At 42.0% G+C, this 27963-nt stretch overlaps 1 protein-coding gene across 1 annotated transcript; it reads right to left on the bottom strand.

The window, feature by feature from the left end:
- Nucleotides 1-630: 630 nt before the first annotated feature.
- On the bottom strand, nt 631-27963 carry SULT4A1 (sulfotransferase family 4A member 1). Its single transcript, XM_083860308.1, has 7 exons — nt 27724-27963; nt 11197-11327; nt 9719-9799; nt 9484-9610; nt 7170-7264; nt 5564-5702; nt 631-2273 (listed from the first exon to the last, which is right to left on the bottom strand). The coding sequence occupies exons 1-7, from the start codon at nt 27890-27892 to the stop codon at nt 2161-2163; spliced, it is 855 nt and encodes a 284-aa protein (XP_083716434.1). The 5' UTR covers nt 27893-27963; the 3' UTR covers nt 631-2160.

The following is a 27963-nucleotide window of genomic DNA, read 5'->3' on the forward strand; positions in this document are numbered from 1 at the left end:
TTGTAATTTTTGTTCTTAATTTGCAGTGCCTTTGTACCAATGCAATTCTCTCCACAGAAAATTTGGGCCAAGGGGTGTCTGTGTTTTTGCAGAGCCTTGGTAACATTGGGCTGAGTCCTGAAAGTTTGAGTTGCTGCAAAGAGGAAGGAGCTTAACCACCTATGGATTTTTATAGAAAAACTCAAATGCTTTCAAGTCCCAGAGATCCAAAGGTAGGATTTCTGCACAGCTGATGTGGCCGGGCAGCTGGTGGCCCCCTGCACAGGCAATGACATATGGATGGTCCAGGCTGTTAGAAATGTGGGACATTCCTGACTTTTGGGCATCAGCTGCAGCAAAGGAAAGAGGCTCTGGGAACCAGAGCAGGATTCCCTGATGCCTTCAGAAATGTTAGGTTGTATTGCTCATACATCCTCAGGATTAAGCGATTTAAATAGATTTTTTTGTGCTAATGAAATTTTCTTCTGACTCTAATCTGCAGGAACAGTGGGAGATTGTTTTCTCCCTCTGTAGGAAGAGGGAATTCTCCTTCTCCTGTGTTCCTGCAGTTTGTTGTAGTTTGTCTGCAAAGACCACCTGGCTTGAGTGGGAGGTCTAGAAAATGAGCAGCCACAATGCACAGAACACATCTTTTATTCAGTAAGCAAGCAAGCACAGAAGTATAATGTGTAGTGCTTAATATTCATACAGTACTAAAAATATAAAAATAGAAATAAAATTTCACTGAAAGCGTTTTCACTCACAAATATACAAGGAAAAGTGCTGTCAAGCCACATCATGCTACACCACTTGCCAGTGCTGAACTGACAGTTTCCCAACAGAACTGAAACACTAAAAACTAGTCCTTCCTCACAGTTTTTGGTGAGCCTGAACATTTGACTAGCAAAAATGGGCCTCCTGCAGCTGAGAACCAAAAAAGCATAGATGTCATTACATAATGGAACAATAAAATAATTTGGGAGAGTCCTGTAGTGATAGCAGCCTGCTTCAGGCTGTTTGTGTAGAGACTAAAAAAAAAAAAATATATATATAAGAGAAATAAACTTGAATCCTGATTATAATCCAGATCAGTCATGGCTAACAATTCCTGGAACTTATTGTGCATGGATATTTGTGCAATACTCCCACCTGCTGGCATATCCATCAACTCTCCTCCTCGGATGCTGCAGCTCCCTTTGCCTGCTTTACACTGCTTCACACTCTTCCCCTTGGGTCTGGTGGAGTCCAGGAGAACAACCCATGGACTGTGCTAAGTGCCCTCACCTTTTAGTGGAACTGGAGTTTATCCAGCAGTCCCAAAAGGGAGAAATTCACACAGCAAAGTGACATGGGTTGGAGATGGATTCTTCAGGAAAAGTCCCTGCACCACATTCCTGGCTTTTAAGCCCCATTTTTGAAGGAGTGACCTAAAGCTGAGGGCTCAAGAATCTTCCACCTGCTGTCCCTGGGCATGGAGCTGGACTGCCTCCAGCAGGAAGCCAGCTCTGAGCTGTGTCCATAAAGGCGTGGGTGGGATTTGGGATCAGGCAATCACAGCTGTAAATCAGAACAAGCCCTGTTCTCATAGAGTGTGCCAGTGCACAAAACCTACTCAAATCACACAGATAAGGGTGTGCAGAACCTAATGTGAACCCCACTTGGATCAGTTCCTATTTTGGAATGGGATTTATTTCTCCTTGGTTATACCTGCTATAAAAATAAATGTGACGATTAACCCCTGAGATCATTCTAGCATACTGTTTTGGCCTGGTACTTGTTTCCCTCAGAAATAAATTTTTATTTGGTTTATTTGGATGTTTGTTTAGGTTCTAGTGAGAAGCTTTTATAAAACACATTAAATAATCAATGTGGGGCTGAAAAGGTGTACATTCTAGTTGCATATATGATACATACCTTATACGTATATAATACATTCCATAACAGCTGAATGTTCTAGTATTGTCTGGGAAGTTCTTGCATGTGGACAAAAGACTTAAATACTAGAAGATAAACAGCTGTTCAGGATCAAAGATAATTGCATCTGATATGGTTTACTTAGATTGTTTTTTTTCTTTCTTTAAACCTTGTTACACATAATAGCTACAGTAGTTTGTCCAGCAGGTAATAAATGAATGCATAAAGCACTTCTAGCTAATCTGGATATCCATAGGCATGCATTTTTTATAAATAAAAATCGAATGTGAGGTCACATTTTCCCATCTTCTGTTTATAAACTAAATCAAATTTCTCATTCATTGAAACAGTGAAGATGTCTTTCCATAGCCCAACTCGTCCTGAAACACAGAGAAAGAACACAAGTCAGAGAATGGCTGTTAACAGGACACCAAATACCCACAGTATAATTGTGCAGGGCACCAAGTACCAGCTGAGAGATTCTGATCAGTCTGGGCTTTCTCTGAAAGCTTAATGAGCCCTAAGGCTGCTCATTGTCTCACCCAATTACTCTGGCATTGCCCTTGCAAAGCCTTCCAATAAAACCATCCACGTCTTCAGCTGCACCAGCCCAGTGTTACACAGGAAGAATTCAGATTTGTCTGAGACTCGACCCCGGCCTCAGTCAGAAATGAACACAGATTTTGGGTTGGGTGTTCACTTCAGTGTGGATTTCTGCTGTTTAATAATTCCAACAGCTAACAACACATTCCACAAAATCACCGTGCCTCCAGCACCCACTGCTTAGAGAACTATCCGAAAACAGAGAATGTAGGGTATAAAACTGACTATTGGAGTGCAATATTTCCATTGCTAATTTCTATTATTTTGTGTCTAGAGATGTTATTTCTATTCTGTTGTGTCTAGTCCAACAGATGAATTTTCATTTCTCAACACGGAGAGATTCGTTTGTTAAATACCAGTTTCTATCTATGAAATAGAACAAGTGCCATGAACTCAAGTCGTGCCACTGACATGTTAATTTTTAACACCAGGAATAGGAAAGCTTTTGGAGGATGGAATATGGACACTGAACACCTCCCTCATATGAATTAATCTGTGGAACCCAACCAGCAACATAACCTGGTGACTCTGCTGAACCTACCAGCCAAAGGCAGCAGCCCCCTTAACAACTGTTTCAATAAAGCCCAAAATATATTTAACTCAAAGTCACCCAGGGTTACTTGTGGCTGAATAAGCCCAAAGGAATAACCAGACTGAGAGGCCCAATTCGCTTCTCATTTATGCTGGAGATAAAGACAAAATCCAGACTTGTTCAACTGGAATAAATGAAAGGAGAATTGGGACTGAGCTACCAGAGTTTAATCATAAGCAAGAACAAAGCTACATGCAGGGAGCTTAATTATGCATATGAAGCATAAGAAGAATACCCATTTAATTCAATTATCGTTGCTTTTATGCAGCAACTTTGTAGTTGAGACCAAAGACAAAACTGTCTGAAACATCTACATATTACTTGCTGACATGATGGTATAGCATGTGTGGCAAAGGCCATTTTATGAAATCATGGCATTTCTACAACTCCTGAAGGTATGAAAGTGTCCTGATTTCTTTTCAGGATCTAAAGACCAGAATAATTTGACACTGAAAATGCCATTTATTGTTTTCACCAAATATCTCATGTATTTAAAAAAAATTAAGGAAATGCTTACAATCATAAACATCTGATGCTAACTTAATTTTGCCCTGGCAACTATAACTGCAAAAACTACAGCATGAAACACAAAACTCTGTATTTCCCATTCTATAATGAGAATAAAACATTTTCTTCCTCTGCTTGGTAAAGAAAATCCTTTTATTTCTGAGTCTCCCTAGAAACATGTATGGACAAATGACAAGTTTTACAGATGACATACATACACAGTGGATTATTTGTAACAATTTTTTTTTCCCTTTTTTACCATACGAATTGATAGCTTGTCAAAAAGTCACCCACCTGGTTTATGAATCATGCAACTGGGTATATTATGATGTGATAAGAGTCAAATACAAGTAACATATCTAATCATTGTTCTGCTTTCACAGCAGTTCAGGCTTATCTTCAGAGTAAAGATCAATGTGCTAAAAGAAAAAAAAATGGAGAACTAAAACAAAGCAAAATAATAAAGTAAATGTAACTAATGACAAATTAAAATATTTGAAGCAAATTACAATCAGCTGTCATGTCATTGCCACCATTCTTTGTCACAGAAACGAACAGAGAAGGAACAAAGCACTGCTAATGAAGCTACATTCTGGAGTAACAAAATATTGTAAAAAGCCAAAGACAGCAAAGAAAAGAAATTCAAAATAAGGATATTTATACTAAAAAGCACACAGTGAACAAATGACAGAGTATCACATTAAGTGCTGCAGCTCCCTTCCTTCTCTATTACAACATGAAGGCTCCTTTCCAAAACAGCAGAAATAAGGGGCTGTGTGTGGGCCAACAAGGAGAACACAACCCTGCTGTTTGTAAAGCCTTGCACCCACACAAACTCCTAATCCAAGGACAAAATGTGTGATAATTGAATAAATAACCAGCTAACACAGAATAAGAAGTCAAGAGGGACTGGTAATACTTGGCATTTTCATCAGAGATTTGAAAATAATTATAAAAATTGCAGCTGGTAGAATTTGCAGATCACATGAAGGCTGGCTGAAAGTGGTGGTATGGAAAGGGCTCCTACACACAGAAACCTAAGACCAAAGTATTCCTGTCATAATCCCTGAGTAAGGGACAATAACCTGCAAATCCATTCCTCTGAGAAGCTTTGTGGTCATGATAAACATGTTCTTCACATGTGATGCTGTATCATAAAGTGCTACCACTGCTACGGGTGGAAAACAAGGGAAGGTTCCAAACAGAACTGGATTAAATTAGTATATGAAGTGATTTTATATTTGGGTAAGGCATTTTTAGGGATAACATAAGAACTGACCATCTTGAGCTGGTTCCCTCATTTCTAAAAGTGATGTAGAGCAGCCCACAGAAAATAATTTGAGGGAGCCTAAGTTCACTTTTATACTTCTCAAAGGCAACTGAAAGGACTTGATATCTTATCAAAGGACAGATGTATCAACAGATCACATGGCACCTTCAGGTTCCTAGAGAAAGAATCTCACCAGAATAAACATCTGGAAGACAAACACATTTTATACAGCTGAGGTAGAAAATGAAAATAAAAAGCTTATACGGGAAGCTGTGGTTCCTTGTAATTTTATGCCTTCCAAATGAGAAATATCTGCTGTTCTAGAAAACCTGATCTAGTTAAACCCCAGGGCTCAGGCCAGGATAAACTGTATGAGTTGCTGTGGGCTTTGGCAGGCCAAAGGTCAGAAGGAGCAGTGCAGAATTCTCAGCACGAAGAGCTGAATCCACCGAAGCAAGACCGACTCTCTGATGGAGTGGTTTGAAATTACATTGTTAGTCTTGGATTCTTCCATCCTTTTCAGCCACTTCTACCTGACCTGATTTCAAAACAACTCAATCCTCAAACTGCACCAACAGTCAGCTCCCTGCCATCCTTTACATGGCAATATTTTGCCAACATCTCACACCCCCTGGGTGTGAGTTTTTACAACTTCTCTAAGAAGATTTTTTTTTTTTTGCTGTGTGTTTTGAACATACCCCTGCCAACAGGAAGAGCCTCTGCATTACAGCATTGATCAATGAGCTGATGGCAGTGTTCCACCATGGTTTCCAACTGTGCTTTGTCATAGGAAACTCCTAAGAACCTCACCAGCTGCTCAACCATTGTTGCTAGGTCCTGCAAGAGAGAATTTGAAAACTGGGTTATTTCACAATATTTTAAAAAATCACATTTTTAATGAGTTAAGATGTTTCAAAGTAAATTATATCCTGGTGAGTGTGAAAAATACAAGTGCAGAAGTTGTAGAAAACACCCCTGCCTTGAAGTTTTTTCCAATTGGCTGAAAATAAACACATTGAGAGTAATTAGAGTAAGACAGAGAGCATTGGGTTGGCAGAGAGCATGGCCATGTAACCTTCAGATGTTGGAACTGAAAAGTAATTGTGATGCTCCCCACTCCAGAAAACACCCCACCCTTAACCCATCCCTTTGTAATAGAGTGCATTTCAGAGGATTTAAAAGTTTGATTTTGACCTTAGTCAAATACATGACTAAAGATGTGAGGAGAGCCCTTCTTCCTTCCTCAGCTTCTGGGACTGCATTCATGCAGATGGGAAGGATCAAGGGAGGTGGACTCTGAGCACAATCATGAATTGACACCTCCAGAAGCCCAAAATTCCTCAGTATGAGTCGCAAGGACAAAATAGTGATGTTTTTCAGGAAGCAGAAGGATGATGTGATGCCACCAGCTGGTGAGCACAGCTAGGAATACATTAATTATTCAAAACCGTGGGATTGAAATAACTTTGATTAAACTTTACTTACTTTGAGTGTATTGCACCTTCTTTTAGAATCCCACTCCATCAGAAGGCTCAGTAAAACTGGAATTATAATTTATCCAGCTTTATTGAGTCTTGTCCTGATTTTTTCTTTTTACAGGTTTAGAAACAGGAGCTGGTTTTTTCCTATGTTTGCATTAGTTTTCCAGTCAAATAAACATCCTGAAGTATTTTCATTAGCTCTCAAAAAGATATTACTGAAATAAGAAATATGCAGTATTTCCACTAGATTTATGATTCTCTCAAAAAGATATTACTGAAATAAGAAATACGTAGTATTTCCACTAGATTTCTGATTTAAATGGATTTAACAGCCAGCATACTCTAAGGACTCAATAATTATATCCACCTTATGCTACATGATCATACCCTCATTGTTTTCAGATCTGTTTCACAGAAAGCAATAAGAACAATCAAATAATCACAATAAATGCCAAACACATAGGACAAAATAGTGATTATACATAAATTTTTCCCTCATTGATACAGCACATACAGCAAGACATTTCTTTTCAATGAATGCCCAGGGCTGAGTGCAGCAAGTACTGAAGTTTCACATCACTGCCTTCTCTGCAAGTAGTTCAGTGCCTATAGATGCAGGCAGAGTCCCCAGTAAATTAATATGGATGTGAAAATGCCTCAAGTCCATAGAAGCTACTGAATTTTTAAAACCAGTGCTTTAAAAATGGTCTCAGGCATTAGGGAGCCCAAATATGGACATAAGAATGTAATTTTGTGCTTTATGTATTTTAAAAACTAGGATGCTAAATGTGATTAAAACAGCATTTTGCTGCATCTAACCTACCTTATGCATATCTTCATACTTGAGAAAAAGTACATTGGCATCCATGTGGTGCTCCCAAAACTCTTGCACGTGTTCAAACCACGAACCATATCCTACTACAAAAACATTATAATTGGCATGAGGAAAATTAACATTTTAGTTATTAAGCCATTTTCAGAAAGGAAAACAAAAAAAAAAAAAAAAAAGAAAAATGAAATAACTGAAGTGGTTCATAGCCCCAGGAGAGCAGTGTCTCATTTTGACCCATGTAATGGGAGACCTGACCCTCCCCACAAAATTTTACTCATATGTTTTCCAGTTCTCTGATTAAATCCACATTTGCACTGATTTCAGTCAATTTTCATGTCTCTACCAGAGGTTCAGCCACTGCTACCTGGTATTTACTTTTGTTGCCAATATTGGAAGACAACCCCATGAGAAACGCATTCTGCATTTTTCTCTGTTACCTGTGACTAATTCCCACAAAGTACTTCACATCATCAAGGTAGGAGTTAAGCAAATAAAGAAGTTTTCAATTCTTTCCCAATATTTTTGGTGAATTTTATCTTTTCAGCCAAGCAGCTACAGGAAAAAATTAAAAAGCCAACTTCTTAGGTTTGTATTTTGAAGCCACATTTTCTTTTTGAAAAAGAATTGTTTCATTCTGGTAACTGGAACACTGATATTATTATACCTTCATGCATCCATTTCTTATGGAATGGGAATAACAAAAATGGAATCTTAGTGCCTTTATAAAAAATTGAAAATTGGTCAGTCAAATAAATTTTTTTTTCCTATGAAACTGATCTCTTCATCCATTGGACACATTTGAGTTACCAGGATTCTGCTGAGATGTAAACATCCAGCTGAATGCTGAATTTACTTGTGCATGACAAACATCCCATTTGTACAATTACGGCCACAGAACCTGCTGAGATGTTTTATTGCCTCTGGGAGGTTGTGACAAAATCAGGTGGCTGCTACAAGATAAACAGACAAATTACACTTGGGATACTCACATGGAAAAGGATAAAATAAACCTTTCTATCTTAGAAGACCCTTAGAAGTCTCTGGTCTAGAAGTTCCTGATCAGGGACTACAGGCAAACATTCCATTCTCAGGGAATGCAAATGGAAAACTGAAGCTGGGCTGGAATGGGAGGAGAGCATTGCAGGATAAGGAGCAGAAAAGGCTTTTTAAGACCTGTTAAATCACCTCCATTGGTTAGCTTGACTTTTTTCCTTTCCATTTGGTGCTGCCCAGCTCCTTCAGCATTACCTCCCCTAAATTCCAGGTTTGCTGCTCTGGATCTAGGGGAGAACCTGCCCTCACAGCTCAAGGTACCTGGCGAATTCTTAGCATCACATTAAGGTACATAGAGGAGATATTGCAGAGAAATAAAAAGCAGCAGGAATTTTTTTTTCTCTCCATTAGCTAGAGAGTGTGGCAATCCCTTGGTTATTGCAATCTCCTCACAGAGCTGCATTTTTCAGGCAGCAGCAGCCTGCAGCTGCCTCCTCATGGGGTCTCACTCGAGCTCACTGCTGCACTCCAGATCAAGCCCATGCAAGCTAGAGAATTTTCTGTTAACTTGCAAGGTATCAACCTTGAGTTTTTGGCTGAAATTTAAATATTAAAGGAATTACCAGGAAAATAACCCCAAACCTGTAGAGCAGAAGCACTCCTGAGAAGTAGTTGATAGGAATAAATAACTGAAATCAAATTATGCTGGGAGTATTCACCACTTCTTAGGAGGTACCTGGCAGCAAACTGAGTTTCAGAAGAGTAGACCAGAGTTTTGCTCTGGTTCAGGTGGAAAACTGCTGAACCCGAGGGGGTCAAATACCATAAGGCAAATATTTACAAAAAGCACAGCTCATGGTTTGCATGGACAAATCTCAAATCCTCACAGCAACCTCCCTGCTGTATATGCCAAACAAATGCACCTTTATCCAGCTCACTTCTGTACTTGCAGAAGGAGCACAAAGATGAAAAGAAATGTGTCACCAGAGGACACGAAAGAATCACACTCACACTGTCCAGCTGTGTGAGCAGAAAGAAGGAAGTTTATTTTTGGGATAGTCTTTAGAATTTGATCAGAGATTGGGGGATGAGGTTAACACCTCTTTGAGCCCACTGGTCAACTTAGAAGTTTATCAATTGGTCCTTCTCCCTGGAAAGGAATGCAATATTTACAAAACATCAAAACATCACTCTTTGTTTATATCACAATGCGTGAAAAAGCTCCAGTAAAAAAAAAAAAAAAATAAATAAAAACTCAAAAGGCTGAAAAACCAGAACAACATAAATGTGTGCAGAGAGAACAGCTCCTTACACTTGTCATTCATAAACCTCCTGCAGAACTCCTGAAACGTTCCTCTGTAGCTCATGGTCCTTAGGGAGCGGTGGAACTGGTAATAAGACACCACCAGGTCTTTGGGGTTGCGAGCCATGTATATTACCTGCGATGGAGGGGAAAATCATCTTGTTGAGAGCTTTTTCCTCATCCCAAAGCACTCACACAAGTGCTGCCAGCTGAGGGTTAAAACAAACACGAGCTGGTTTTTCACCTTTGAGTTGCCGTTGTGGAGGTCCGAGGGCAAGAACCGATAGGGCAGGTGGCTTTTGATGAGGCGAGGGGACGTCAGCTCCTAAATCAAAGCAGAGAGAATCATTTCCTATTGAGCACTGATTCAGGGTACAACCTGAGCTGTCACACTTGGGGCCTTCTACTACAGTGACTTTCATTCATAAAGTCGATTCCTAAAATTAACAGAAGTTTGGGATTCAAAATTAGGTCAGGGAGTTACAGCTGGTTTTTAAATATCAAAAGGTTGGGTAATGTGTCATTGGGGTTTTGACATTTTGGGATTTTATCCCTTTTGTTTTCAAAGTACTTCCATTTGCAGGATCTTCTCAGAAAGAGAATATAACAGCTGAAGATCCTTAATATCAAACTCACTTTATTTCCAGTGCTGCCTCCACTAAAAATCCTTGAAAAATATTAGAAGCTCTGAAAACACGCCCCCAAACTTCTTCCAAATTTTACCCTTGCATTTTATTTTATCCTCAGAACTAGGCCCAAAGGTTTATTTGAACGTGCAAACATCTTTCAAACAATATTTTTTTCTCTAATTTGATACAAAATTGTCTTGTGACACAAATCATGCTCTGCTATTAAAAATGGAATAAATCCATAATGAATCAACCTGCTTGCACATGGCAGAGATAAGAATGGGTAATCTCAAACTAAACCTCTTACTATTGCCACCACTTTTTTGCAGCAGGGTGGCACTGAGGTCTCGCTGGATTAGACATCACAGATGAAAAAGAAGAGCCATCTCTGACCTTTAAATACTCTCAGCCTGAAGCAGGCTGAGGCTGCAGTTGTCATTGACCACAAGCAGCTTAATTCTCTCCCCTGCCAGCCTCAGCTTGCTCAGTCCAAGCAGCACTGCAGCTCTTACAGGATAGTTTTCCTAATAACTCCAAGGTGTGCCTCTGTCAGAAGTGGTTGCAGCAAGGACAAGATCACACTTATGTGCCATGCAGCTGGACTTTAAGGGATTGTTAATAGCATGGGATTTCATGCAGGATATTCCAGACCCCTCGAGCTACATCCACAGTGTCTGTAAAATGCCAGGATATGTGGATCTAAAGATTGAGATGTAGATGCAGATGTAGATGCACGGATATCTGCATTTTTAGTTACTCTCTCACAAATTCAGGGAAGGAATCAAGGCAAATCTGCCTCATTTGGACAGCTCCTGTTTACATAAGCAAGAGAGGCCTGGAACTTTGATTCAGAAAACCCACTGCCAAAACATTTAGGAGATGGAGACACATTTAAAGTATCAAACAGAACACGATGAAGCTTATTAAAAGCAATTTAAAATAACCTAATAACACCCTGAATCATTGCAACATTCTGAACAAGCCCAGTGATGAAATGGAGAAGGACACAGGATGAAATGAATAGTGATAAACATGGAACTGAGGAAGAAGACACCCAAATGCTGGAAAGACTTTCTTTTGCAATAAATTGTACCTTGATGATGTCCAGACCGGGCTGAGGGTACTCTAGGACTGGAAGTTGCTCATCTATATTCATTAGTCCAATCTCATCTGGATCAGCTCCCTGACTCACTAGATATACCACTTCCTGCAGCAAGCCTGTGCCTGCATGAACCAAACAATGAGAGAGAACAGATTGTATTACAGTTCTTATCTAAACACAGCCATATGAAGGGAGACCTAAACAGAGAAATAATGGCAACTTTTGTCCTCAACATCTGCTGTGAGCTGAGTCTATTACTACTGTTTTAATGTAATATGTCAGTGTGTCTCTTAGTTTTATTTTAAATGCATGTAGGTCTTTCAGGCAAAAGACCTGAGATTTTTTTTTCCTTCAGTAACCATTTAAATACACTTCTGTCTCCAAATCACTTAACCTGTGAATTGCAAAGCATTTAACAAATGGTTTTACCTCTGTAAATGTTACCTTGGCAAAACCCTACTGTTTCCAATTTAGAAACTAAAACACGAGGAGAACAGAGGTCACCCAAGTTCACAAAATGCATTAGTGGCTGTGCTGAGAAACCTTTATTCTAAATTGCAGGCGAGGCCCCGGTTATGCAACGATTTGAGAATCTATTTATGCCTCCAGGTTATGGAGAGGATAAAGCCCCAAACACAGCCATGCACAGTGAGTCAGTCAGGAGCTTTAGAAGCCTCAATTATGCATCTTCCCCCCACTCTGAGGACATTTACAAAGCAGCCATTAGATATCATGGCCAGGGACTGCACTTTGGAAAATTAATTGGTACTTCAATTGGACCTTTGGACAGGGAAATTGTTTCAAAGTGACTTTACCTTCAGGCAGGTAGGGAACCCTCAAAACAGAGATATTTGGCAGAGGATCATGAAGAGAAAGGCTCTTGTTGAGATGGAGGAACAGAATAGGGAGAGATCACAGAGAGCCAGGGGAGGGACCCCAGAGTTTGGATGAAAAGCCCCAAGGGTGTGGGACTGCAAAAAACAGACCCATTATTTAAGAGTTGTGAGCAGTAAGGGAAATGAGACCAGGATTTATTCACTCTCTCGTGTTGCCTAAAGGAACAAGTAATGTTTCCAGAACTGGTCACAAAGCCCAAGCCTGCTCCTGCATCCCAGTCCTTGGAATGATCAGCTGTAAACTCTGGGATCATCAAAATAATTTGTGAGTTGCAAGTCACTTGTAACAGCCACTAGTTAATTCATGTTAACTAACAAGACAGTACACACAAACAGGCACCTTTGTGCCAATCCTGTATGTTGTTCCAACACAAAAAAACCTGTACTGTATCATTATTCTGGTTGGTTTTTAATCTGAGATAGAAACAGTTAAATGAGGTCGATGGTTGGAGTGAACTGGATACAATCTGAAAGAACACACACCTCCAAGAATTGTTTTGGATAGCAAGCACTTCAAGATTCCACTGTTTCCTTACTGATTGATGGGAAAATTAAAAAGGTTTGGAATGGAAAAAAAAAAAAAAAAAAAAAAAAAAAAAAAAAAAAAAAAAAAGACATTTTTACATTATCATCACCCTCAGAGACAGCTGTCACACACTTAATACACACTTGCCACCAAGGCTGTTCACTCTGCATTTTTAAATTCAAGCATATATTTTATGCATTAAAATTAACATTCATACAGCACTTCAGCATCAGTCCTCGTGGCTCTGAATGAGCACAACCCTTGTTCTCATTAAGTATTTATTCTGACCGGAAACACCTTGGTCCTCCATAATTTATTTCAGTATTTCCAATTCCACCTGCAAAGAGAAATGCTTTTACAGCAGCCCTGTTTCCCTGAAAGGAAAAAGATATAACTCTGTGGGGATGCACAATAAACTGTTTTTTCTTTGCTCAGCTGCTCTCTAGGCAAAAGCTGCCATCTCTCTTGCGCCTCTGGATACAGAAGGGCTGAAGGGTTGAGGCAGAACCACAAAGAAATTTGGGGAGAGCAGCAAGTTCCCCACCAGCTCTCTGCAAAGTCCATCAAAAAAATTAAAATTGATGGACAGGGAGCACAGACTCCATGGTCTTACCTCATGGCTCTGCTCAGAACCCTGGCTGTGCCCAAGACTTGGCTTCATTGCCTTCAAATCCACATGGGGAGAACTGCAGAGGGGGGAAATTATTTATTTCCCATCCAAAGTGAGGGTTTTGGAAGGTCAAAAGTCTCCACCTGAAAGTGTTTCCACCAAAAGCAGTGACATGCTGAAAGAGAAACGTTGGGACTGTCCTGTAGGCTGGAATTTCTCCTCCCTACACCTGCAGCAGGATTACTGATCTCAATTTCCCTCACCCATGAACTCTGTGCTAGTTTTCTCTTTCACCACTCTCTGTATTAGCCTGATTTTTTTCCCCACATTAGCCCTCAAGTTACTGTGCTTTGGAATTTCAGGGTCTCAATGCAAATGAAAACCAGGGAATTAACTTTTGAGGGATCAGTGATTTTATTTTTTTTTTAGCTTGTCACCCTTAATCAATTATTATTTACCATCCACATCCACACATTCTAAAAGCTCCAGGTAAAAAATTATCATTGACCTGTTAAAAAGAACAAATTAAGCACCACATGCTTATTTTTTTAAAAAAAGAAAAAAAAAAAACCTTAAAAGCTTTTGTATGCATAATTAGATAGGTCTCTGCCAGGACTAAAACCAACTCAAACTAAATGTATCAGAGCTAAATGTTCTTTTGGTTCAGAAAGGATGACTTCACCTAGCAACAGGCAGCCCAAATTCCAGACCTGGCTGCTAAGGCAACATCTTCAACCCCAGGAACAGCAGCTGGCTGAAAAGCCAAATGAAGAAGGATTTTGTATCTATCCACAAGATGGAAAGTCCAAGCCTAGACCTGGGCTAGCAGAATTTATTAAAATGCCACAGTATGATGGGATGTGGGTCTTCTGCTGCAGCCCTGGTGTAAAGCACACAGAAATTTGCCATTTGACCCAGCTGACTCAGTGACCTCTGTGGAGATCTGCAAGAACCATCATTTTATGGATGGAAGGTAAATTCCTGAAATTGAGATTATCAAAGGAGATTATGTGAATAATGTCAGCAGTCCCAGTCTAGCACTAAACCTGGCCAGATCCAAATGTGACAGAGACTTCCTTAGTGAAAGGAAAACTATGCTACATGTTGGACAGAAGGAAAAGGTGAGGCAAGCTAAATAAAAAAAGAAAATAAAAGTGTGCAGAGCTTCTCTCTGTGCTGTCCAGATTTCTGGCCCTGCTGAGGCAATGGATGCTGTTCTCTCCAGTATCTTCACTGCTGAACACCTGTACAGGTACCTGCACACCTCACCTGGGATGCTTCAGAAGGATAAACACAACAGGATAATCACTGAAAAACAGGATTCACTGCCAGCCTTTGGACATGAGGCACCAAATGCCACATTAGTAAGTGCCCAGCAATTCTACCTTTTCTTCTTCCATCTGCAGCATTTAATTTGGAATGAAGACTGCTGCTCACCCTGCTACCTCTAAGGTCATACTGCCAAAACAGACAGGAAATTCATGAACACTTATCCAATTCCAGCTAAAATCTGAAGAACTTCAGGGTAACATACCTGAGAAATTCTCATCCTGACAAGCTCCTCTGCTCTGTCAATACAATGCCTCAGGAGAACAGAGTGTTCCAGTTTATCACACAATATCTGGAAAGAGAGGGGGTGGGAAACAGCTGCCAGAAGCTACTGCCTGCCAGAATCTGCAGGTCTTTAGGAGTCCTTTTTAAATTATCTGTGAGCCTGCATTTCTACGCCTGTGTAACAGGAGTGTGCTGGTGGGGATGCATTCCTGTGTGTGCATTCCTGCGCTCCCTGATGACGCAAAGAAACCAGGACTCATTAAAAATCCCACCATGCGCCAGTGACACTGTTTTACACCACAACGACACAAGACTCTGACTTCAGAAGGCTGAAAATGACTCTTTTATTTTTGGGGTGTGTCTCCCTTTTTATACTATTCTACACAGACCAACTTGATTGGTGAAACAAAGACAAACCTCTTCAATCACATTGGTCAGACCAGAGGGATCTCAAGAAGAAGTCCCTCCTAGGGAAAGGAATAAAAACAAAGGTACAGTTACAAAAACATGTCTTGTGTTTACAGAAAATTTTCTGGGAAAAGAATTCAGAAAACCAAAACATCTCAGGCACAAAACCAGGGCTACACTCCAGCAGTCCCTGTGACTGGGAACTCCTCCTTTGTGCCCTTTCCATGGCCAGAGCCTCAGCAGGAAGAGCAAAGTCAGACCAGAGTCACTCTGTCTCTGCTCATCAGGAGCTGCTGCGAGACAGACACGACGTGGGAACACCACAGCCACTCCTTCTGTGTGTTAGATGTCATCCAGTGTCAAATTCAGTCGCTGTGGAAGGAAAAAATAATCTCTAGTGCAGATGTTCTCTGGCTTTTCTCAACTCTTTCTGGCCACTGGCACTCCTATGAAGTCATCAGACATCACAGATGTGTTCAAAGTGAAGTGGCAGTAAGATTTCCAGGGAAATTTCACTTCTCTATGTGGTTTCTAAGGTAGTTTCTTTCAGTTTCTCCTCTCTTACCAGCTGAGACAGGACAAACCTGCAGTCCAAGGATGCAAAGGCCTTTGGTATACTCCCTTTATTTGCTCCTTGTATGGAAACCACGTGGAAAATTAAAATAAAAAAATACTAATGCTAGTAATCTGGCAATCCCAGTTAGCTGTGCCTTGTTTGATCTGCCAGTGTTTGACCAAACTTTGGCTAATCCAATGCAGCAGATCCATTATGACTCGTAACTTTTTATAGCATTGGTAGCTCCAAGTGCTCATTTAAAAGTGAGGACTCCTAAAGCTGCCAGACTGGTCTGCAAGTGCTGTACAGCACAGCCTCACGCCATTGCTCTAATTCCCTGCAAGATCATTCCCCCCTGGCTAAGTTGATTGTAAATCTCCAGGTCCGTATGATATATTCATCCTCACCCTACAATTCTGAAGGGAAAATTAGATTAAGAAAAAAAGTATTTCCAAAACATTAAACTATTGAGGTCTATATGCTGAAGTTCTCCTAAACATTCAAATTCCACCTGGCTGAAGAATAGTTTTCATCAACAATCAGAGTTTTAAAAATAAGAATTATATATATACCTTGACACCATATTTTCCAATTCTTCTGTTTTCCTAAATGAGACTGAGGATTCAGAATAAAGACTGAAATTGTGATGTTATGTTGTCACACTTTTTTTTTTTTTTTTTTAATTGACCAATTAAATATTTATTAGAGGGCCCAATTTTCAGAAAGGACTGAATACTTGTCCTCTAAGACTAATGCCCCTCTAAATGCCACATAGTCAATAGTGACCTGTCAAGGGAGTCTGTGGGACACAAGAAACCTGAATTCAGACTTTCTGAAAGTAAAGGGGACAACTTAAGTAAGACTGGATTCAAAAGAAATGTTAAATACACAATTTCCAGCAGCATTCAGTGAGGACAGTCTTAGATTTTCAGATGTCCCAATCCATTTACTTTTCTGCTTGCAGCTACCAGCTTTCAAACCAAAACCAACAGGCTAAATTCTGCAGACATAGGCCCATTAATTCTGAGTTGTGTTTTGAGTATGCTTTGCCAAAGGCTATAAACAGCACACCATGAAAACTCTCTTTTATTTAGGAGGAAAACCTACTAAAAAAATTTGGTTTGGTAAAATGCTGTCACTGAACTGTCTGCACAGACATTTTATCCACAGAATTATTGCCATGATGTCCAATACAGTATCTTAAAGCTTTAATGAGCTGGTTACAAAGCAGGGCTATTTTTGGCTAATGCATTAGTACTATTTTATTTTTTTTTCCAAAGTGGCCTGAGTGGTGATTCTCCCCCACATTAGCAACTCAATAGAGGACAGGATGAGAAATGCACATTGACCACAGAGAGTCTGGGGCTTGGCACTGACACCTGGGGCACCCCAAACACCAGCCTGGAGAAAAACACGTCCTCTGGAACATGCTGGGTCCTGAAAATGGAGCAACACTAGTAAATAAAACACACCAGGACCTGTTCTCTGGGAGATTTGTGGCACAGCCAAACCCACACCCACAGAGATTGATTCCCTCAAGGAGAGAGACTCATCTGTCACTTGCTGGTGGAGGTCTCTTGGTGAGGAGAGCTGGGGGGAAAAGCCTTTATTTTCTGTCCTTTTTTAATAATCCACAACATCCTCACATGCTCTGCAGTGAGGGCAGGGTAAGCAGTATCCTAAAAGCTCTAAGAACTGTGAATCAGATCCACAGATCTACTGTGTTTGCCTTCATTTGCCCTCTGACTGAAGAATCGTGATTTGTGTCTTCAAGCTTGTCATGACATCCATGACTTCATCATGCCCAGGATTTTGTCTCAAGTCCTTCACAGGACAGCTGCTACTGGTTGGTCACAGACATTTCTTGGTATCAGATATTCAAAGGGAAAATTGCTTTACTCTTTCTTGAAGCTTTAGCTGGGCTGTCCATATCTGTGGATGGTCATCCTGTCTTGCACCAGGTGCCATCACTAATGGAATAACTTCAAACAAACTGCTCCAATCCACTTAAAATTAGATTGGAAGAGTTTCTACTTTTGGCATCAAACTCACATAGCAAATTTTGTGTGGGACAAACCAGGATGCATCCAACCAAAATACTCTGTGGGTTGTTTTTCTACCAGGAACGATGCACAGCAGGCTAAAGGCAATAGCAATCCTGCTCTAGCACAGGCACCTGTAAAAACAGACATCTGCCCATACCCTTGGGTTAATTTTTCTTCCAGTTTCTACTCCAATCAAACATGCTGCCATGGTAAAAAAGAGCACAACATCCACCAGGCTAAAAAAAAAGGAAAAATAAATAAATAAATAAATAAAGTAACATACAACCTGCAGGAACACAGAAATAATAGATAAACCTGCTTGCTCTGACAGAATTTCACCCTTCCCACATCTATTGAAGGCTGACCAGATCTAAAGCCAACCCAGCACATTGTTACCTCAGTTGTAGCCTGTCCTGCATCCTCTGGCACTTCCATTCTCCCACCTTTTTAGAGCCTACATCAAAAAAAAAAACATGCTTAAATTTCATAATACATTACCCCAGCAGGAGCTCACAATCTCCAAGCTGCTTCCCACTGTGCCTCATTTCCCTTCAGTTTCACACACTGTACCAAGGACAACAATGCAGGAGAGAACTTTGCTGTGATGACAAGTCACTGGGTTTTAAAATCATGCTCAAGGACTTCTCTACATTAAAAAGAGCTGCACAGTTACCCTTAACTCCATTGATTTCTAGGACAAGTCTATCACTCTGTGTTCTGTTCTACAGTCATAATATGGTCTGTGGATAAATGCAGAGCTTTTATCAGATCTCATACCTTTAGCTGTGAACATACTCCTCTCCCCATATAACAGTGTCAGAAGATGTCTGTCTCTACTCAAAATGCAATTCTCTGCCTCAGTGTCAACCCCTTCCAGGAAAATTGTTAAGCAAAACCTGCCTGCACATTTATCTGCAGTTGCACATATTAGGTGGTCAAGTTTCAAGAGCACAGTGTATCAATAATATCATGTGGAATAGCTGCAGGAACAGATTATACATTGAAAAAAAAAAAACCACAACCTGTCCAGTCAGCTACTGCTTATCTAAGGTAAGGGAGTAAAGCATTTTATCCCACATAGAATCCCACTCAAGTTATAGCTGCACTAAGCAAAATCAATGTCCCCTCTCATTTAACTGGACTGCAGTTTTAAGCCAGCTACAGCCCTTTTCATTGCTGCCCTACAGAATCAGAAATACAACAGATCTGTTTGGGAGTATAAAAGGGGATCAGCCAACCAATATCACCATTGGTTTGATGCCTAAAGATTTTAGCTTTTTATACTTTTTTCATATATCTGTAGCCTTGTGGTTATATAGCTCCTGGTATTTATTCCTATCCCTTTTCTTAGATTTTAGAGCAATAAGCTAATCTTCTAACACATTCCTGAAAGACTGGTCTTCAAGAAGAGAACCTTCAAGGACATTTTGTTTTCCAAGCAGAATCTGAGATGACACAACAAGAAATGGGGCAAAGAATCCCTTGGACCAACTCTAACAGGGCAGAACCTGGGGGAAAATTTCCTAACCAACTGCTCTCCTAATTGGGCAATATTTGTGAGATATGATCATTTGTGAAACTTTAAAAAAAACATAGAAATCTGATCCTGGGTGTGCCCATAACCATGGGAAGAAGACACTTTTTCTGACAGAAGCCAGTGTGATGCCACAGAATCACTGACATCCATCATTACTAATGTGCATTTCAGCTCTGCATGCAGAGAGAGCAATCCAGATTCAGCAATGCCTGCAGCTGTTCTGGGCTGCTTTGGCAACTCTGCCCAGCTCTGAACTGCATGGTTGATCTGTGTTTCTCATTTCCTGGCATCAACAGGTGAGCAAGAGGCCAATGGCACCTGGGCTGTGCCAGCCATGGGGTGGCAGCAGGGCCAGGGCAGTGACTGTCCCCTGGGCTGGGCACTGCTGGGGACACACCTCACACCCTGGGGCACTGCTGGGAACCTCAGCACAAGAAAGACATTGAGGGACTGCTGGAGCGTGTCCAGGGAAGGGAAGGGAGCTGGGGAAGGGGCTGGAGCAGCAGGAGGGGCTGAGGGAGCTGTGGGGGCTCAGCCTGGAGAAAAGGAGGCTCAGGGGGGACCTTGTGGCTCTGCACAACTCCCTGACAGGAGGGGACAGCCAGGGCTCTTCTGCCATGGCTCAAGCAAAAGGATGAAAGGAAATGCCTTAATTCAATTTCAGACCTGCAATTTGCTAGTTTCTCTGCAAGAATATACATGGTAAGTGAAATGGTGTTTGCCCATGAGAACTGCTAACTGCTAATTATATCTAAAAAATTCTGGTATAGAAGAAACACATCCAGCGGAAAACATAGATAAAAAAGATTTTATGATTTATCACAGGTCACAGAATCTGCAGCCTCAAAGTCACATTGGATGCCCAGTGTCCTAAAGCTTGCATCACTTCTAAAGCAGCACTTTTGGGACAAAACAGGGGGTAGTTCCTTGCCCTCAGCATGGGGTTTATGAGTCCCTAATGTACCCAACAAGAGAAAAGCCTTCACTTAATATGACTGCATAAAAAGAATTTAAAAATGAAGCATTTTGCTTTCTTTCCTTAATATCTTCACTGTGAGAAATGAACATTAACATGAAATGAGAAGGACTGGCTGCTGGGTTTGGCTAATCTACATAATTTTCTAATTCTTTATTCTTTGAGGTCATTATCATTTAATACAGTCAAAAATGATTTCACGAGTTCAGAGTACACTTTTTACCCAGGATAAAACTTTTTTCATTTATTTTTTCCTATGCCTGTTTACAAAAAAAAAAAAAAAAAAAAAAAAAAAAAAAAAAAGCAAGTTGAGTTTTGCACTACTTAACAGCAGGGAAGCAATTATGCTACATTTGCAAAAGACCCAGTAAAACCTATTAGATAACTGGAGAATTCTTTGTCTTCTGAACCATTTGTTCTGCCCCTGGTAACTTCTCTTTGTTGGTTTGATAAAAGGGTCATGAGAGAAACACTGCTGTCTAGATAATAAAAGGAGTTTCCCTTAACCACAGATCTTTTTTCTCTGCTTTTATTTCAAGTTTGAGGCACACAAGGACCTATTCAATTCTACTCACATTGAAATCAAGTCAAATGCATCAGTGGCAAACTTAACATTGTCTTCAATTACTTATTTTTTGATAGTTTTATTTATCATTTCTTTGCCTAGCAGCATTTAAGAGTGAGTCAATACCTGAAGGTATTTTGAGCTACACATAAATAAAAAGATCCATTTCAGAAAGACTTTCAAAGCACAGGTACCCAGTGGCTCTAATCCCCAGAAATATTAATCTACAGGAGTCACTTTCTGCACCTCAGTTCTCCTCAATGGAGTGAATTTAAGCTGTGGAGTGTTTACTCTTCTCAGTAAAGGTGGAAGGAACATGATTTCTGCCATCAAGAGCATGAAATCAGATTCAAATACAGACCCTGCACATCAGTCCCTGAAGAGACAGCTCACAAAGCATATCTATATCACACAATGCAGTTTGCTGTTCCCTTCCTGTTTGAAAAAGAATTCCATTCATCCTGGCCAGCTGGGATGGGAATTGATGCACATTTATCTGTCATTAAAACAGAATAATATCTGAGCTGTATACATTGCTCAAAGAAACCAAATAACTGTGATGTATCTGTCAGAGAGAAAAAGTTACATGGTCCATTCTGATTTTAAAATATCAACTCGTTCATCCATATTCATGAAACTAACAGAGGTTTCCCATCACTCCATGTCACAGAGCACAATATTGCTTCAAAACCCAGAGGTGAAAGCAAAAGAATCCCAAATGTATTTTGTGTAAAAATTTGATTTTTAAGCCCAGCCTCATCATTTCTAGAGGCATGCCTCTGGGCCAGTAACATTTGCATTAATTCTTTAAATGAAAACGGTTTAAGCCCAAGGCAACAAAATTCTGCAGAGGTTACAGCACTGTAAATCCAGCAGAGCAGAATCTGGCTCTTTGGCAACTGCAAACCTGTCATTACAAAATAATGCCAACAAAACTGGGTGGGGAGAAGTTCCCTATGAGAACACTGGAAATGAAGGCAAGTCAACTAATTTAACACACATGGATGGATGCTCGTGTCCCCTGAGGAGGCTTTTGCTGCAAAGGCCACTCAGAGCTGCCACCAGGAGGGGAAACCTCTGCAATCTGCCACACGTCCCTGTGACAGCTCCCAGCAGAGCCTCCCACAGCTCAGGAACATCCTTGGGGCAACCTTTGAGCCTGATCCTCCTCTCAGTTATGACTGTGCAAATCAGGACTGGCTGTCAGCAGTGCTCAACCTGTGCACATCTGGGTGTCTGCACCCATGTGAACTCAAGTCAAGCAATAATATTCTGTATATCAAATAATAAGACTGTTACTGTGATGTCCAATCTCACCTGGAAATGTAACCTCATTTTCAGGAGATTTTTACAGTCTATGGAAAACACAAAAAGTGGGATTGAACAAGATAAACAAAGCAAGATTTTGTCATTACTTACTCAGTACATTTTCTTTGTAATGTATTTTTTACTCAAGATTTTGCTCATCTGATTTATAACGTGGTCCCACAGACAGCTAAGGCTCATTGGAAGGGGAAGACACAGGAGGACAAAGATAAGAAATCCTTAAATCAACTTCATGGCCAAACAAAAGGCATGTATGTCTGTATCTCCAATGGTTCAAGCATCTCTTTGCTCCAAGTGTAGCAACTTTTGAGTGCTGAGTTTAATCAAAGAATATTTTAGATTTTGGTAAGTTGAAGTCTATTGCTTTCACTGGGGAATCAGACAAATGGGAAAAGTGTTGTTTATATTGTACCCTCTGTATCCCACAGTTTAATAGTTGTCCCTGTCATGGTCAGTGCATTAAACAACCCTTTCCCCATAACAGAAGAAAACCTCAGGGCACACAGATGGGAAGAACATAACAGGGATTTGGGATGAGGGAAATGGGCCATGGAGAATGCAGAGAGACTGTAAGAAAGGGGAAGGACAGAACTCCTCCATCAAGGAAGGGACTGGCACATCCTGGTGACCCAGCAAGAGGAAGTGTTGGATTCAGGAGTACCAGGAATAGGAGGATGAAAGACGTGTGCACACAGGGGGAGAGGCACATAGGGCAGGAGGAGAACAGAGAACAACCCCTGTGCACACAATGCACTGCCAGAAAGGCATGACCTGTACACACAGAGACTCTCAAACAAACAATAAAATGGACAACTCAAACTGACTTTCCCTGGTTCATTTCACAGAACAGCAGAGGTGAGTGAGAAAGAATTCCAAAGAGGAGAACTCAGTAAACATACACACATGAAAGCTGTCCTTGGAATGACCCATAAACTCGCTACATTAAGGTAAAGGTCTAGAGTCGCCATACTCCCTAACAGCCAAAGGGCAGTTACAAAAAATCCAATGCTACAAGTGAAATTGAGAATCTGTAAAAAGACACCCCCAGACAGGTCAGGCCATAGGCAACACTTGCTCTTTTGACCTGTTGTCTGGCACCAAATGGAAGTTCACATGAACTGGCTGGACTTGAAGCTGATATTTGCTCAATAATTGACGTTTTTTCCACACAGAACTCCAAAAAACTTATTTGGCAAAATAATCACCATGGAAGAGAGAGCTTCACTGTTAATGTAAACAGCTCACTTTCTCAAGTCATCAGTTTTGCAAAAGACATGAACTTGTGGGTTTTGGGCCAAGAATGCTAAGTTCACATTCATTTAGAACACACACAGGATGGATGGCATTAAGGGAGCTGCTGTGCACCACTTCTGAATAAACACATGGACAGACCACTTCCAGTCCAGTCAGGGTGACACTGTAAGACACAATAAAACACTGGGAGAACCTGAACTAAACACTACACTTTAGAGACTTATTTAATTCCACTGAAATAACTGATTCTGGCTCTTAGCAGGGTGACTGAGGGAATACCATGAAAAAATTTGCTTCTCCATTGATTCTGTAGCTTGAGTTTACAGATGAGGATTTTAATTTTCAAGCAGGGTACAGGAAATCCACAGGATGAGAGGGTTCAAGGCAAGTTGTGACAGAGGCACAGTGCTCCCTACAAACAGTGCATCTGTATCTTATCTCTGGGGTGAGCTCTGATTATTTAGAACAACATTCTAGTTTACATTTTCTCCTGCAAATCTCGTGTCCCACTCAGCCTGCCCACTCCACACCACAAAGTTATGTGGAAGATGAAACTTTTGACTTCATTTCTCCAGTATCACACCTGATTTTAAATTATGCATCACGACAAAAAAGGTTTTCTACAATTACAGTACTTCCATATGTACAAACACAGACACACGTCCAAATATCTGAGTCTTTGGGTTTAGGCATAAAGCTTCTCATAGCCCAGAAGCTCCCAAAAGCTGTTACCATTGATTGGGCACAGGTGTTAAGGATAATTAAAGATATAAGGGATATCATTATCCCGCCATCCATCAGTGGAAATCACATTAAAGCAGAGTCACTTTCCATTAGGCTTATTACATTACTACCAGCAAGGCCACTGGTACATTTGATTTTCCACCATTATTGGAACAGCTTCATCCTGGGTCACTCCCAATTTACCACGAATTCTAAATATTTCCAAGCACCACCTCCATTTCAAATGTTTGGAGCTGCATTGTCTGTCCCTGCAGTCTGCAGTGTCTTCCAGGCCACTTTGCCAGTCCTTGGGACAGCTGAAGCAGCCCTGGCCCTATGAGCCACTTGTGGATTTTCTTTGCCAGATAAGCCACCATATGGTCAACAGCTACTGCTGCAGCCTTCTGCTTGTAGCCACAGGCTCTGGCCTCTCACACATCCAGCACACAGACTTGTTTGGGTGTTTTCCACAGTTTGAGCAGATGGAGAGCTGCTGCTACACTGAACAAAGCTGATTTCCTCAGGAACAAGAAAGAAACTTTTCTGTTGGACATATTTGACATGGGTGCATTTTTCTTTCTTGCAGTATTGTTTCAAACACAATTTATTCACAGAAACTAAATAAGTGGTCCCAGCTGTGTCCTACCTCTAAATATTACCAGACAACAAGCCAAAGCATTTCACCCCAAATAATGACATTTTGTGCAAGAAAATCTGTTTTGTGAACCCACATTTTTTCATTACAGCATCATCATGAAAATTCTGGTTAGGTCCATCTTTGTCAACACTGCTGAGAGGCAGAAAGATGAAGTTGTAGTTAGGGTAATGGGCTTCTGGATTTAATCCCTGGCTTTGCTGTAGACTTTCTGCATGACCTTGGCTAAACCAGTGGGAAGCCCAGTTTCTTCTGCCATGCCTGTCCCCAGCAGCCCCTCTGAAGCCCTAAAAAAGCCATAAGCCACAGAGGAGCAGCTGACAAAACAACATTCCAAGGAGCTTGGTAGACTTTGGGCTATAAGGAGGTGGAGCTTGAAGATGCTATTATTGTCCAGAGCCTAATTCCCTCAACAAGGACATCAGATTACTCACCACTCAAGCATTCTCTTTCCTGGCAAATAAAACCCTATTTTGAGCTCAAGGCTGCTCCTCCAGCTCATCCAGACAATGCTGCACCTTCAGTTTCAGAGCCCCATTTCTCACCCATCTTTTACTCCTCCCAGTAAATCCTCTCATATCATGTCCATTTTCTAAGTGGTCAGTTCCCTATCACTGGGACCCCCAAAAGATCTAATATTACGTTGCTATATGCACAAACAGCAAATTAAATATGATTATGCAAGCTGGCTTTCCACAGCCAACTGTCTAGCCATCAAAACTAAGCTATTGCCAGCTATTAATGATATTGTGGCTGGCTGAGGTTGGCTGAGGATATTTTACAAGGCGCCACTATGAAATTGGGGTGCAATTCTAACACAGGAACCTCAGATTCTCAAAACTGAAGTCTTGAACCACAAAGAATTTAATAGTGGTGGTGCTGCATGCTATAAATCACGAAGAAGACAGTTTAAAAGAACAATTTAAATGTAGCTGTCTACTCCAAATCCTAGTATTTTGAGGGCCATCCATCTGCATATTTTCCCTTATCTACTGCATTATCTATCAAGCCCTTGCCAATCTTTAAAAGCAGAGTTAGTAACAAAATATCAGAAAATGTAAAGACAAAGCCTTGAAACTGCTTGAGAAATGATAAAAACATAACAGATGCTTCATTGTAGAAATGTGAGTGCTTGAAGCAGCACACTAGGAAATTGAAAAGCATTAGCTATTCACACAACAAACAATGAAGTAAGTCAGAAACCTACAACACTGAAACATCGTTTTACAAAGGCATTTGCAGAGCTGACATCTGTTATCTCCAGTGGACTTTGGGTTTCCTAGAAAGAGATCATCTCATTGTCAGGAAAAAAAAGTCACTCAAGAATGCACTTCCAAAAGAGTTTATCTGCTTTTATCAGGTGGGGTACAAAGCTCCCATATTGTCTTATCTCTTTGCAGGCAGCACTACATCCATGGTAATTCTCTTTAAACACTTTTTTCTTGGAAGTGGAGAGGATAAAAAAATCAAGAAATATGGCATTACAAGCAGACAGCCAAAAGGTGTGCAACAGCCAAAGGATGCCTTTACTGGACAAAATATTCACTTCTGCTGCAAATATGAGGCCTTTCTGGTGATTGAGGCAGTGCAGCAAGAACGGACTTGGAGCACTGTTCTCCCAGAATGATCTGGGAGTGCAGCCCGGAGGGAGGGAGAGCTGTGGAGCAGACACCAAACCTGTGCACCACAGCAGCACATCATCGGCACTGACACCACAGACCTTCCCCTTTCCACATCTTTGCTCAGCCAGATTTCCCTTGCCCGGAGCAAGGGAACACTCCAGGGCTCCAGGACCACCCAGGTGGAGTCCCCGGGCCACGCTGGGCACTGGTGTGTACCCCTCACCCTCCGTGGGCCCCCACAGGGCCCCCAAAAACCCCTCTGTGCCTGGGACAGGCTCTGAATTCTGCAGAGCTGCGGGGACTGAGGAGTGCAGAGGACCACAGCTGGGCACAGGGCTCCATCCCCGCACAGCCGGCAGCATCCCTGGATACAGGACACAGCCTCTGGAGCCAGGACACCATGCCCAGCCCCAGGGCTGCATCCCTGGGTACAGGACACAGCCTCTGGATCCAGGACATCAGCCCTAGCCCCAGGGCTGCATCCCTGGATACAGGACACAGCTTCTGGAGCCAGGACACCAGCCCCAGCCCCAGGGCTGCATCCCTGGATGGAGGACACAGCCTCTGGATCCAGCCCAGCTCCAGGGCTGCATCCCCGGATAAAGGGTACCATCCTTGGGCACAGGGCATCGCACCATCCCCTGCCCCAGGACTCCATCCCTGGTTCCAGGACTCCATCCCTGGATACACGGTACTATCCTTGGACACAGGACACCATCGCTGGCCGGAGGGCTGCATCCTCGGATACAGGATACCATCCTTGGACACAAGACACCATGCCCGGCCCCAGGGTTCCATCCCTGGATACAGGGTACCATCCTTGGACACAGGGCACTGCACCATCCCTGGCCCAAGGGCTGCATCCCCGGGCCCAGGGTACCATCCCCGGATACACGGTACCATCCCCGGATACAGGGTACCATCCCTGGGCACAGGGCACTGCAGCATCCTCAGCCCAGGGCTGCATCCCCGGCCCCAGGGCTCCATCCTCGGATACACGGTACCATCCCGGGATACAGGGTACCACTCCCGGATACACGGTACCATCCTTGGATCCAGGGCATCATCCCCGGGCACACCCGAGCTGGAGAACGAGCTCAGACCTCGCCCCCACATCCCGCGGGGGCCTCCGGGGGCACCTGCAGCCCCCGCTCCCGGCCCCGGCTGCCCTGCGAGAGGGGAGAGGAGGAGGAGGAGGAGGAGGAAGAGAAGGAGGAGGAGGAGGAGCCGTCCCCGCAGCAGCCCCGGCCCGCCCGCCCGCCTACCTGATTTGGGATAGGTGACAATCCAGACGTCGCTGTCCCTCACCGGGAAATTGGCGATCTCCTCCATCTTCCCGCGGCAGAAGGGCGGCAGCCGCACCCCATTGTACTCGAAATACTTGCTCTCGAACTCGCACGGCGTGCTGGGGGTCTCGGCCTCGCTCTCCGCCATCCTCTTCCCCCTGCGGGCCGCGGGCGAGGCCGAGCTGCGCGGGCCGCGGGCGCTCCGGCGGCAGGGAGGGA

Source organism: Zosterops lateralis (assembly GCF_965231275.1).
Source record: "Zosterops lateralis genome assembly, chromosome: 4".
NCBI lineage: Eukaryota > Metazoa > Chordata > Aves > Passeriformes > Zosteropidae > Zosterops > Zosterops lateralis.